Genomic DNA, 14,800 nt, shown 5'->3' on the forward strand with positions numbered 1-14,800 from the left:
TTGTGGATACTTCTCAGACATTTTCTTACTATTTCTTTCTTTCAATAATGTAGATGCCTTTCCTTCTTTAAAAAAAAAATTACAGTTTGAGTAAAGAGAAACATTTGTATGTTTTTCTCAAAAAGTACAAGCCATCCTCTTTCAATCCTCATCCTCATCCTCTTTCATGCCTTTGAAATTTCATGTTTTCTAAAACTGCCCTCTTTTCTCAAAGTAAGCCACACTGATATGTATCCTTAACAAGATTTTAAAAAGTGAACATTACTTTAGGGTTTTTGTTCTGTTTTGTTTCCAAAAACAGAGAAAAGCTCATATGTTAAATGAAATGGAATGTATAAGGCATTGCAAGAAAACAAGATAGAAATCTTCATTTTGAGTACAAAGAGTTTATTGCTTATAAAAATAAGTTATTTAACAATGTAGATTTCTGGCACCATGTGTGAAGTTCTCATTAAAATGACAATAGCTCCTGAAAATGACTTATGAGACTGATCCAGAAAGATGAGCTCACCACTAACAAACACAGAAGAACATGCTGCATTACTTTCTTATATTATGTACACAAAAAAGTCCTCTTTTCCTTCTGCGCACCAGCTGAAGTATAAAATTAGTCCCTATCAACCACAGAGACAACCTGGTATCCAACAGCACTGGTTCAGCCTTAATACATGGCAAAACACTGTTTACTAAAGGAAAAGAATTAATGTACTGATGCTGAGAAGAGAGTCAACTACTGAGCCATGAATATTGCTTAGGTTGATCTGGAAAAGTTTTGGGTGCTGGGTTTATTTTTCCACCTGCTTGTCATCCTGAGGGTCTGAAAGCAGGGCTGGGTAGGGTTACTGTCTGCAGGTGTCATGGAAGGCTTCGAGGGTTCGGAAATCCCTCCATGTGGGAGGAAGGCCATCTTGCAAAAACTTTCCGCAGCGCTGGCATGGAGCCTGGAACAGCTTTATGTAACTTCTTAACCAGGTCTAAAAAGAGAAGTGTACAGAGAAATGAAAGAAACTGGATCTGGATGCTTCCAATGTCATCCTTCCTGTCAAGCATAATGATGCTGAGGGCAGAGAACTTAAGTTGGCTTTGACCCAAAAAGATATCCTGTGATTGTATAGAAAGAGAAGCATGCAGAAAACCACAAGGTCACAATATTGCTGATTTTCAGTTCTGTTAGAATCCCCTCACTTCCCCCAAACTAAGGACCATGTGGATAGGAAGTAGTGTTGGAAGAAAAACAAGAAGAGAAACAAAGCAGGTGTTCTCTCTTAGGGGTTATAATGATTCAAGGTCTCACGTATCATCAGGGACCCTATATAACCACAGGTTATTTCCAGAGCTCTATATCTTTGTAACACATGCAATGATTCCCTTTTTCTTCTACTGTGCCCACAAGTGGTCACAGGCCTTCAAAAGGAAGTCTTTGAATAAATTAAGACTTTGGAATGCTCCCAAAGAGGTCAACATACCCTTCTTTCTAATGTGATTTCAGAGGTCACATCAGCTTCCATGGCCAAAATAAGACCTAAAACACTGAGGGCACGGCTACCCTGACACTACCAAATAAGGTGATAAGAGGCAACTACTAACACATTTAAGTGTTCATGAATATAGCTCTCTCCACTGGGTTCCTCCAAGCATCATAAATAAGGATGAGACTTGTATAACTCAATTCTAAGCTCAAGGAGATTCACTATTTAAAAAAAAATCCAGGCAAGCGAGTTCTTGCTGTGAAGGGTGCACATGAATCTCGTCATTTCAAGTCCTATTGAATTAAGTCGATATGAGAAAATTGTTCTCTGAAATGGAGGTCAGCTGAGTTTATTGATACAAATCCTTCCATCTTCATCACTGCCTCCTCCAGAGGGGCAAAGCTTGGGTAGTCAATAGCTCTCCTTCAAAAGGACTAGATCTTTGGAGATCAGCAGCAGACATGGGGAAAAGGACAAGCTGAACTGTCCTGTTCAAGTGCTAACGTTTGCTTCAGTTTGAGGAAGCTTATCTTCCCTCATGTCAAAATTACATTTTCTAAAAGCCCAAAGGCAGGTCACTCAAGGGAAACAGTGAACTTAGACAAGCCAGGCTTAGGGTTATCGCTCATATCCGTCCAAAATGAAGTTTTCACTTCAGACTGTCAACTCTCTGCTTTAGTCAACTGATTAAATGGGGCTGTGACTTTTTAAACATACAACTGGTTTCCAAACCTTAACTCTGGGCACAAATTTTTACATGAACTGGACAAAAACCACCCCACCCAGCTGCCACCATTTATTTAGAGATGAAGAACCTCATTCAAAGGTAAATCCTAACAGATAAGAACTTGGACTATGTTCTTTCAGGGCCAACTTTCCTAATATGAAGGGAAAAAAGAATTTAACAGTGCTTAAAGATGGGACCAGATGCTGTGGGAGTAAGACCATGACAATAAGATGTTAGAACAACTGGTCAATTCAGGAAAAAAATCAGTCAAACCAGTTGCTTAACATAAACCAAACAGCAGGTACTAAAACATTTAGCCTATCAAATGGTTGTTTTCACAGCCTAAGTTTCGATTCTTTATAAAATAAAGGCTTAAAATGTTCCTGGGAAATTATACGTTAGAGTCTTGGAAAATCTATCCCAATTTTCCCTCTTATTCAGAAATTACGGGAAAGACATGGAAGTGGTACAGGTAATGGTTTCTCATCAGTGGTAAATGAGAGGCCCCATCTTCTGGTTCAAGACTCCCAAGTCATCTGAAAACAGAAGGAAGCTGCAAAAGCTGCCTTTCAAGCTACTCGCTTATTACTGTTGTTGTTATCAATCTAGAGGAGTCAGTGGAAGGAATTTTATACTAAGGCCACTTACCATGAAGGACCTGACCACAACGTCTGGCATCTGGGGCAACTGATAGTGGAGGAGGGCCGTGGTGGCATGATCTGTCACCTGAGTGAGAAAGAAAAAAATGTGAGTTAAGGGCCACTCTAAACCAAATCAGAAGAAAAAAAAATGCAGTGAATTTTCAATATAGCAACACTTCAGGTAGTCTATATAGGCAAGGGTTAGATAATTAAATGTATTGCAGATGGTTTCCCATTGCTACAAAATACTCTGCAAACTGCTACCCTGTATGTTACCTGATAAATACCTACATATTACAGTGCAGTTTTCTTAATTCACCCAAGACACTGGCAAGATTCCTCCTCCTAAAATGGGAAGACTCTTGATATATTTATATGATGTTCAACTTACTGACCTTCTGTGATTCCAAATGAAAACACTCACTGAAATTGAATTGTTACCGAGATATAGACTACCTGAAAATTGTTACCAAAAACCAAACTACCAAAATACAGTCATTTGAAAAAGTGAGGATAGCACTCCCGCAACTAGCTGAAGCACAAAGGCCCACACTTTATATCCTACTGATTAGCTGGCTGAGAGGGTGAAGAAGTAGAAAAGGTGACTGGTGCTGATAGAGAGGACTCTTGAAACTTGAGATCCTGTAAACCAACTAGCTGCACGAATCCGTTACCTAACTAGCCTGGGTTTCAATTTTGTCAGCTTTTCCCAGCCCATCCCTGCTTAGAAGAGCCAAGGTCTTAGGATCAGAGACTCTCAGGCTTTGTCTACTTTTGAGAGGAGGAGCCCAGGGGCCTGAAAGATGAGGTGATTAAGGCTCCCCAGATAAGAAGCAGCAGAGTCACTCAGGAGCTGTAGCTTTGTCTCTAAGTCGAGTGTTCTCCAACCCTGTCTCTCTTTCTGGCCAAGTTCTCTCCTATAAACGATATGTTGGGAGATCTGCAAGCAAACTCTCTATCAGGCCACACTATAATTCAGAAGAAAACTTGGAAGTGACTAGAAAGATATTCCTCCAGACTGCTCAGCACAACATGCAGAGTTCAAGCAGTGCAGCTGGCATTTCTGATGCTGGCCAGCAGATGGGTCAGCAGGCTGACCAAATTTAGTGCTTTTCTTTTCTCTAAAAGCCTAATTTGAAAGAATTTCCCTTTATTTGTTTGGATGACAGTTTTTTTTTTTCCAGGGCTGGAGAGCTAGTTAATTGCTTTCATTTCCCATCTAGACAGTTACAGTCATATTTTAATAGGAGAAAACAAAGCTGACTAATTTTCTGTATTCTTTCCATACTCCCGCCCTCAATTAGTTCTTGGATTCTTAGCCCACAGCCCAGAGACAAAATGTCCATTGGATTTCAGATATATTCTTAACCAAGGTCTTCTTCTTAAACATCGAATCTCTTTTTCTTATTTTATACTTTTCAGTAACAAGGTTGATTCTAATTTTGCACCCAAGACAGAGGAAAACATGCCTGAGGGTTGGGTGGGGGATGGGAGAACAAATGCTATTAACTAATTCAAATTCATTTCAGCAACAGCACATAGATGCGGATTCTATTATAACAGGAAGCTAATGAAATTCCACAAGCAGATAAAAGGTGCCAGGGTAGTGGAAGAGCACTTAGGTTCTGAACAAAGAGGAGGTGATTCATTGCCCAGGTAAGTGCTAGGAAGGAGAGCAATGCCTCTAAAAGATCAAAGTGGGAGCCAAACACAAGGGAAGGCTGGGGAGGGAAGGAAGGAGGGAGGGACAAATGGAACAGTGACAACAGACTAGGTCGAACCCAGCAAAGAAGAGAGTAAGAAAGAAAGAATGAGAGAGCAGAAAACGACTTGGAGGGCACCCAGTGAGGATGGGGACGGCGGAAAGAACGGCCTGCTCTGAACAGGAGAGGTCAGTACATGAGGCTTTACTAATGGCAGTGTCTTTTCCCCTTAAGCTAAGAAAAACCTGCAGCTTCTCTGTCTCATTTGGGGATACATTTTCTCTCCCTGCTTCTCAGAGGGAATTGTCAGATAGTTTATTTTGTGTAAAGGGTGACATCTTCCATGTCACACAGACAACAGATGGACTTTGCTTTATAAACCTTACTTTCATAGTTGTCTAATATGGCTTCACTCCCTGTTTAACCAAGATTAATCCCTTCCTCTTTTCAAATGAGGGGTCCACGGCACTGTCCTGGAGAGCCACAAACTGATTAGAGTGCTACAGCTCTGGTCTAGTGACTGCGAGAGAGAGAGAGAGAGAGAGAGAGAGAGAGAGAGAGAGAGAGAGAGGAAGAAAGCTGAGTTGCCACTCAGCACATTTGGGGGTGAGGATGAGAATCAGTCAAAACTCCATCCTACAATGAGGAAATAGTGACTAGGAGTTAAGGAAAAGTGCCCCAGGGTCACACGGCTGCAACAGGGACTCCACTGGCACGGCAAGAGAAGAGTCTACCTCAGCTGATAAAGCAAGGCCTTCCTGAAAGCCCTGGAAGGAACACAAACTCAACAGACTCTAGACTGAGCTCATCACCTTCCCCAAACCTTTCCCTATTCTTAACTTCCTATTTATAGTGGGGGCATCTTTCTCCTCCTCATTCTCAACACTTGTTTTCTGCACACAATCCCCCCCACCCTCCCTCCCCTGCCCAGCCCTCATTCCACTGCCCCAATCCATCTCCAATCCACCCCTTCCCTTGCCATGTGGCCACCATTCTGGTTCAGGCAAACCATTTCCTGCCACAACCTTTAGCCTCCCTGCCTCCAGTCTCTCTCCTTCGCACGGCTGCCAAATTGATACTCTTAAAACACAGGTCTGACTATGTGTCTCATTCAGAAAGTTTAAGTGTCTCCCTATCGTCTCTAGGATAAAATACAAATGTATCTCTTTGACTTTTAAAGCCTTTCGTAGTTCAATTATGGCCTACCTGTTCAGGTTTATTCCACATCATGTTTCACATACATTATGTTCAAGTCAAACTGACTTTTTTATCGTTCTCAATACATGACCTTCCACCTCCAGCTCTGGAGAGTACATGCTGTCCTCAACGCCTCAATGCACTCCTTCCTCAACTTTACCCCACAGGATCACTTAAAAGCCTCCTCCTATAGGAAGCCTATTTGGATTCCCTCCAGTTCTTAGTGTCCTTTCCTCAGAAAGTATTTTGCATGTATTTTGTATTTAATTTTTCATGTACGTGTTGTTTCCCAACAGAATATAAGGCAGGAACTTTTATTTTTAATCTTTGTATCCTCAGTGCCTAGCACAGAGCCTCGTTCACAGTAAGCATCTAATACATATTTGCTGAATGAATACTACAACCCAGGGAAGAAATGGCCTTTATAGCTAGTCATAGCAGGTCCAGGACTAGATGTTGTTTCTTGTCTATTATTCCAGTGATCTACCTACTATACCACACTGCTCAAATGAAAAAGGAAGAAAAAGCATGTTTAAATAAACACTAGCACTGTTTAGTCAAATACACATACATCAAGTTAGAATAATGCTATAGCAGAGCACCCAAGGGAATGGGATCCTCCATAGCTGCTATCACAAATCTGCAGGTAGAGACTTCATTCCTCCTTGTATGAGCACCTCATCCTAACTTCTAGGGTTCATTAAGCAGATTTGAGTTCAGCAAAATGGTTCTTCTTAAAGCCTAATTCTTAAAAGTATTTCTTTTTCCCTGGAGCTTGATAGAGTTTTCTTCATTTCTAGTGTTGAGGAAAACCAAAGAGAGGGAGGACACACACGGAAAGTCAATTGTGCGAAGGGCAGATAGAGAGGAGGAATAAAGAGAATGCCTCATAACGGCAGCCACCAGGTGTTGTCAGTTTAAAAAAGCAAGACCCTATGCACTTCATAAATTGGGGTGGGTGTGCAGATAATGCCTCCTCTTGGCCCTGGTGCTGACAGTAACCATGCAATGGATTTGGAATGGGATCCAGAATTTTGGATCCAGAATTCTTTTCTGACACACAATCTTACAAATGAGAAAACATTTTATATAGCAATGCCCAAATCACTTCTTTACACTTATACACATCTTAATCCCCACTCATACTTACATAATGCTTTATGGCATGGAAATCACTTTCCTCACAACAATTCTGGGAGGGAAGGAGCAGGGAATCATAGATTATTCATTTTACAGTCATGGAAATTGGGGTTCAGAGAGGTTCAGCAGCTTCTCCTGGTCACACAGCCTCAGACTTGCTTTCCTAGTCAGTGTAGGTTTTTTACATCAGACATTTTAAGAATTACAGAATGTGCTCATTTACAGGAGTCAAGCTGATTCATATGAGATCTTGCATGGTTTTCACATGCAGATAGAGAACAGACAGTATTACTGTTGTTACATCAAAGGCCCCATGATCTTATTGATGTCTGTATGTCTTCCAGCGGTACCACACCTCCCTATACTATGCAATCCTTACCCTTGTCCTTCCATGAATCCTCCTCGGAGATTTACCCCAAGCCCTGGAAGCCTTCCTCTCGTTGTTTTCCTCTTTGGTGGAAACCCCTGCAATGCTCAAGATGTCTGTCTGTTCTTCTTTGCTGTTGCTAGATGAGTGGCCTGCCTTCTTTTCTGCCACTCCTCGAGCACAAGCTATTGTTGGTAACACACTGCAGGCCATGTATACCTGCCAGCTGACTCTCTTTGTTTCACTTACAATACCGATTCTTCTGAGGTGTCAAAATAAAGGCTCCCACCTTGGTCCCTTCCTACCTTTCCAGTCTCCTTACACCATGACGTCCCACCTTCTATCTCCAACTCTTTTCTCCCTTCCAACCTCTGCCTCTTGGGAGTCCAGTTTCCTTCAAGACTCAGCAAGTATCACCTTTTGCAGGAGGCCTTTCCTGGTTCCCCCAGACGCTAGTGCCTTTCCCTCTGAGACTACCTTCCATTTATTTTCTGTGTATCTTGTAGGTACCAATGTGTAAGTACACAGTCCTCACTTTTGCAAATTCAACTTTAAATAAAGAATTAGAAATCCACATTCCAAAAAAACCACCTATGTTAACTTTACTGTACAATACTGTGCTCTCTCTCTCTCTCTCTCTCTCTCTCTCTCTCGCTCTCCATTCCTGCCCGTAGGCCTAGAGCTCCACGCCTCCGACCACCCCCACCAAAAAAAAAAAAACCAAACCCCAAAAAAACTCACATCGAAACAAAACCAAAACCAAAGAAACCCCCCAAAACTCTCCAAGTGAAAGCAAAAGAATGGAGGCAATGTGTTGGATATAAAGGGTTTGGTTTCAGACCACCAGCCCTGAGACAGACCTTTGCTCTGCTCCAGCTACCCCTCCCCTAGGCCGGCCCTCCTCTGCACTAGGGCATCTCCTGCCTGACCCTGGTCCTCTCTTGTCCAGTCCAGGTCCATCTGCCCCCCTCCATGCCCACCCCATGTCTGGCCCTGTCCCTACCCCCTCCTCCCCTTGCTTTTGCTTCTCTGTCCCTGATCTCACCATCTGAGGGGAAATTCATGTTATATAAAATTACACAGAGGTCTGCAAAGTGGTCTACTTCCATAAAGCGAGAACTGCCTATACACAGATTTTTCTTTCCTGAGTGTTTAAGTTTTTTGAGGGCTTTGAGGGCTTCCCCCCCCCCCCGTTTTCTTTTATCCACAATATCGAGTGTAATACCTGGTGTATAATAAGCGCTTAATAAATGAATAGATCATAGAGAGCACTGGATATGGACTATGTTGTTTTGCTGGACTATGCATATTGGTTACAGGGGTTTATTTTTTCTTGTAAACTGGGGGGAGAAGAGTGGGAGAAAAATAAAATGTTCATTTTAAAATAAAATGATAAAATAAAACAAAACAAAAAACAAACGAAAAGAAAACAACCTGGTAGCGTGGTGACCACACTGGCCAGTTCTTTCAGAGTCTGGGGTATGGTTTGGGGCAACAGGTACACTCTCACTATTCTCTAATTTGTCTTGGGGATCAGCCAAGGATAAATAAGGGGATAGTGAGAGAGCACTGTCACCTCCAGCACAAAGATCTTCACCCTTCTCTCTCTTATTTATTGTCCCACCAACCAGCTAGGCACCCAGCCTCAAAGACTTGGGAGTCAGCTGCCTTTTCTCTTGTTCTCACCCCCTACAAGGGTGGCTGCCGAATCGTTTTGATTCTACCTCTATAATCTTTCTCGTATCCCCTTGCATATAGTAGGTTCTTAATTAACCTTAACTGAACTGATGATCTGTTTTGTCTTCTATGTTGCAATGACTGTTTTGACCACTAGTGGGTAGTAGCACGACCCTGAGCTGTAGCTGAATGAGGAATGAGTTATGAATTGAGCTTGGAAAATGCCCTTGCCTTCTTTCTTTCTTAAAGTAACAATGATATATATTATCTGTGATGAATGTGGCTAACAGAAAAATAAAGCTTTCCATTGCAAAATCAAGAGAAAGAGTGGCTCCCACATATTAAAGACAGGCTGTGTAAGATTAAGAAACTGGAAAAGTTAAATATCCAAGTGTTTAGAAACCACTTATTGAAGAGGAATATGGTAGAGAGCCAGAATCTGTCTGCTCCTAAAGAACACAGACAAAACCTAGCTTCCTACAATGACCCTAGTTTTGAAGGGAGCACACAACATGGTTGGCAGCAAGCATTACAGGAAAGTGTACTAGGCTATTAAGTCAGAAGAACCGGTTTTGCTACTATCTGTGCGATCACAAGAAAATCACTTAAACTTTCTGAGCCACAGTCTGCTCCTCTATAAAATGGGGTGAGAAAATCTGCCCACCCTCAACAGGAGTTGTGGGGAGCAAATGAGATAAAAGAGAGAACAAATGTGAAAACATAATGAAATCAAAGTGCTCTGTACCAAATGCATCCCAAGCTCTATGGAAAGCACACTAGTGTGGGCCCCCCTCTGCTACTGAGGAGCTATAGGACTTCGGGCACGCATGCTCCTCCCTGCTCTGAGTTTCTTCAGTTGTAAAAAGAGAGGACTGTAAGGGAAGTGAAGGACTTTAAAGCTCCCAGATTCTAAGATTATAAATGAATGTCAAACAGATGCCACCTTATGGCAACAGGTACCTTGACCACATTTATTTGCTTTCTCACTGAGAAGAGGAGAATATGGGGTGGCCTGCAGGATTCCCAGGTCCTATTAAGTACCTCGAATCAAGAAGGCATGAAGAGGCTGCCTGCTCTGTCTAAACAAATTTGTTCACACTAGCTTGTACTTACTTTGGAAATTCCTTAATCTCTACTACCATCCTTCCTCTAGTGAAATTGAGAGTATTTCTTCTTCAAAAAGATCAAGAGAGCCCAGGAAGGTAAGTGGTGTGGCTAAGTTCTTGCTTGTACTCTGGGACCCCCACCTGCTGCTCTGATGTTGTTGTTTTCTATTTCTTCAAGGGTCCTGTGCCATCTAACTGCTGGGGTTGTTTGTGTGGATGGAAGGTTATAAACAGCTCAGAGAATTCTGATGTGAACCATGGAAATTATTGACACAGTACTGTTCTTTGTGTAGAAAATCTATATGCTACTCCTACCATTTTAATGGATCTCATGAACTCTAACTCTAGCTAGTAGGCAGCAAGGCCAAACATTTGCTATCTGTACCTTATGTTGTTCCCTCATTTAGGGAAATAAAAATTAATTTGGATGGAGTCCTTCTTTTAATGATACCTAGGGATTTAGGCTTCTCCTAAGAGTTCAATAACTGAGGATCATCTCACCCTTGCTCAGAGAATTCTCCTCAATCTTACTTCTTGCATTCCACCTCTTGCTACGGGAACAGTGATCAAGTAAATGCTACTAGAAAGGTCATGACAATCCAGTCACCATCTTGGGATTCCCCATACCTGGACTCTCTTCCCTGGCTCCAACTCTCTACTTGTTTTGTTTCCCTTCCTTCAGAATGTAAGCTTCTGAGAGCAGGAACTGTCTCACTTTTATACTTGTGTTCCCAGCATTCAGCACAGTATCCATAAATGTTTGTTCAGTGGTTCATTCTTTCATACATTTATTTATGGAATCAAAGAACTTGAAGGGGAAGGGACTTCAGGTATCACAGAGTCCAACCCCTTCAGGGTGAAGCAGTTTGCCCAAGGCCACAAATGAAGGAACACTGCAGTAGAGATGCAGAGTAAGTGTGCACTGATTCACCTGGGGTCAAATGTTTTGGTGGTGTGGTGGCACAAAGATTGCTGGAGACCTGGTTTTCAATCCCATTTGCAAGACCTGCTAGCTGTGCTGGCCCTGGTCAAGTCAATCTATGAGCTTCAGTTTTATAATTTATAAAATGGAGATAAAAATAGCTATATCATCTAACTCACACGGTCGTTACGCAAACAAAAGGAGATATCTTTTTATAAATCACTACATAAATGCCTATTATCATAACCATTATTATTCTTTTTTGACTGGACTTGTGATTTCCATCAGTGTAAGGTATGTTAAGAGTGAGGAAACTTGTACCAATATAGCTCAGCTGCTAATCTGTAACTTAAAATCTTAGAGAGGTGCCTGGGTCACTGAGAAATTAAGTGACTTGCCCAGGGTCACAAGGCACAATGTATCAGAGGTAGGACTTCAACTCAGATCCTCGTCTCTGAGGCCAGCTCTCTATCCCATGATGCCTCTCTGCCAGCGATGGGAGAATCAGGATTCAAATCCAAGCCTTTCGACTTCATCCAGATCCTGGGCTCTGTCATTTACATCACTCAGCCTCACTGACAATCCTAGAGTCCAAGATTTGAACCTATGAGACTAAGTGTTCGAACAGGAAATGATCCCTGTTAGCTACACTGCTCTGGGGACATGTCCTCTTATTAGGAAGATTGGTCAAAAGAAGTTAGCGTGAGAAGGGACCTTAAAAGATCATCTTCTCACACTGACATCCTCAGAAGTACAGATTCCAGATGTCTTTCTGGTTCTGAAAAATGAAGTTATTTCAAATTTCAAAAACTCACTAGTTAAACATGAAAGTAATGTTTTTTAGAATAAGATGAAAAAGCAGTACAGACAGTCTTCTTTCTAAAGAGGTGTTAAAAGTATGATGGAATAGAAAGGTTTATTTTATTATTATTGTTTATTACGCAGAGCTAGACTCTAATCCATTTCCTAGATTTGTACTCCACAGGTTAAGCAAGCCTAGAAGGCCTAAACTGGAAACATCTAAGCCTATGGGGGTAGGGATTACCTCAAGAAAATCAATATTGCCTCTTCTGCTTGATGAAGGAGCAGTTTGCAAGGGCTCTGAAGGACTTGTAACTTATTCACCTCAGGCAAAAAAAAAAATCCTGCTACGAGATGGGGCCAAAAGATTGCAATTTTCTATTGGTGTGGGAGTTTAAGAAAGGAGAAAGGAACAGAGATACTGTTCTTACATAGAAGAGGAGGTCAGCAAAGTATGGTGGAAAAAGCATCAAACTGGGGTCAGAGCACCAGGGTTCAAAAATCCTGTGTGATCCTGGGCAAGGGAAGAGCTCTCTATTGGCTGCCTGTGTAGCACAAGTGAAAAGGTGCTCAAAGGCTCTAGCTACTTCACTGATCTAAATTCATGCTGGGAATTTCCCCAACACAATCACAGTCACAGAAAATTTTAGCCCACTCTCCGGGAGGCTCCTATTGAGAACCTATTTTCCTTATAAGAAGAGATTAATGGATTAACTGGTTAGTCATCTAAAAGAGAGATTGGGACATAGGGCAGTTTTGATGTTTGAGAGGTCTAGAAGGGTCAGAATCCTAGGAAACTGGCCAGGGAGGCACTACAGGGAATGGCCCTAGCTGGGAGGAGGGGGTGGAGTGGCCCTGAGTATGTTAAGAGGGGAGGCGAAGGGTAGAACAAAGCTAGAGTTTGGGGAAGACAAACTTGCTCAGTTTCACAATTTTATTCAGGACCAGCCTGTGAACCCCACAAAGGTTCTTGAGGAATTAAAAGAGTTAAGGTGATTAAGCCAAATACCTTATAAAAAAGTCTTTGCTGTTTGGAACTATTTCCTAATGGTAAAAATGCCAGATTCAACTGCAGGGTGCCAAGAAAATAAAAAAGGTTGAAGACACCTGAATTGTTCTATACTCATTTGGAACAATATTATTTTCAGTAGAAGCATCTGGATAATCAGAGAACATCTAAAGATATATCAATATTCTCAGGAAAACATGGAGACAACCATGTTTAGGGGTTTCCAAACTTATTTGGCCTACTGCCCCCCCTTTCAAAAAAATTACTCAGCACCCTGTTGGGGTTAGGCTAGGTTAACCCTTATTTTTATTCAATGTCCCCCAACTGCACCCGAGGCTACTACTGCCCCCCGGATCATTCCAGTGCTCCCCAAGAGGGTGGTATACCCACTTTGGGAACCTATGAATTGTAGACCATCGGGGAGTGAATCAGAGAATATTTATAATTCAGCTGCTCAGGAGGAAGGCACTGTGATTGATGTTAGCAGAGAAAGCCCTAGGTTTCAGTCTCAGCTCTGTCATTAATTAGCCATGTATCCCCAGGGAAGTCATTCCTGGGCCTCAGTTTCCCCATCTATAAAATGAGGGAGTTGGAACAAATTCTGAGCTCTCTTTAAGCCAGAGAATTCTATGACCCACAGTCTAAGTTCATGCAGTGAGTCAGCACTAGAATAATAGCCCGACTGAATACTAAGCAGGCTCAGAGCTATGGCCTTTCTCCTCACGGTGGCCAGAGGATCTGCTAGAGTTTCTCTGGCCTAGGCTCTTTTTCTGCTTCCTGTTTTGGAGGAGATGATCTCTTCCCATTCTTCAACCAAAGAATAGGTCACCATTCCTGTCTTGGGGGTTTACGTAGTCTTACATAAGTTCTTAAGAAGAAGGAGGCTATAGAAATGAAAAATTACTATTCTATTACTTTTCTAATGCCAGAAACCCACAAACAACTTTCAATGCAATTCATAACGTCTCTAAAAGAGAAAGCAGGATTGGGCTCAAAAAGTCATCACCAAGGGCAATTCCATTGTTTTAGTAAGAGTGGTAACAGGGAGCCTGGGAGAGGAAAGGAGCCTTAGGTGAAATGCAGGCCATCAAAAGAGGGAAAAAAAAAAAAAAAAGAAAAGAAAACCAGGGAATGGGTGGGATGGGTGTTAAGAATCAATCACTGATTAATCTTTTTCTGGTTTTAGATGCTTAAAGTAGTTGGGAAGTGGGAAGGGGGGCAGTGGAGAGGGGGATAGGGGTTTTAGAAGTACATCTAAATGTGTCTAATAAAAGACAAGATGAAATGCTGAAACATTTCAACTGTCTGGGCAGTAGCATAGTGATCCTACTTGGCAGCAATCAGCTGCACAGGCCCCCAGAGCTAAAGTTTAACAAGGTTCACTATTTATATGTTCTGCTTACCCAGCTTATCTGATATAGACAAACCAAGGGTCCAGGGAGGGGCTGACCTTCATTCAGGATGACCCTGGAAATGCCCATCTTCTCTCTTTCGCCAAATGCCATCAATACCCCAATATTTATCTCCTGCATGCATTCATCCTGCATGGTCACTTATTCAGAGATTATTGACAGGAATACATTTTCATATATTAGGCTGATCACTTGTCCTTGCACTGGTGAAAACTGCTCCCTGGGCTTTACTGGGCGCAAAAACCCGGCAACTCTACAAATACACAAAACACGAGAAGCAAGATTTCAATGCCTGGTAAACAAATGCAAACACAACCATCAACGATATATGATGGCCTTTCTTCTTTAGAAAACAACAAAAGGTTCTGTTGCTTTGGAGAGGTTACCCTCACTCAGATTAAGGTTTCCAGACTATTCCTTGCTAGGCTCTTTCAGGCAGGATTGTATAATGACGGTCTTGTATAAATACCTTGTTGAATAAAACAGAACTGTGATTTGCTACAAAGTCTGAGCACTGACACAGAGCCTACCTCTTAGTCTTTTAAAACTCTACATTTATGGTTCTTGAAGTGAATTCCTAAAAAGGAAGCCATGGAGCTGGTGGAAAGAGCCTAAATATAATTGTCACA

At 41.9% G+C, this 14,800-nt stretch overlaps 1 protein-coding gene across 1 annotated transcript in view; it reads right to left on the reverse strand.

Moving 5' to 3' along the window:
• Positions 1-366: 366 nt before the first annotated feature.
• The window catches only part of MED27 (mediator complex subunit 27), a 252,304-nt gene continuing 237,870 nt past the window's right edge, over positions 367-14,800 (reverse strand). The window contains exons 7-8 of the mRNA XM_036748120.1: positions 2,845-2,922; positions 367-974 (exon numbers count right to left, since the gene is read on the reverse strand). Of these exons, the coding sequence (XP_036604015.1) occupies positions 840-974; positions 2,845-2,922 (213 nt within the window). The 3' untranslated portion in view covers positions 367-839. The remainder of the gene's footprint in view (positions 975-2,844; positions 2,923-14,800) is intronic.

This window comes from Trichosurus vulpecula, chromosome 3 (assembly GCF_011100635.1).
Source record: "Trichosurus vulpecula isolate mTriVul1 chromosome 3, mTriVul1.pri, whole genome shotgun sequence".
NCBI lineage: Eukaryota > Metazoa > Chordata > Mammalia > Diprotodontia > Phalangeridae > Trichosurus > Trichosurus vulpecula.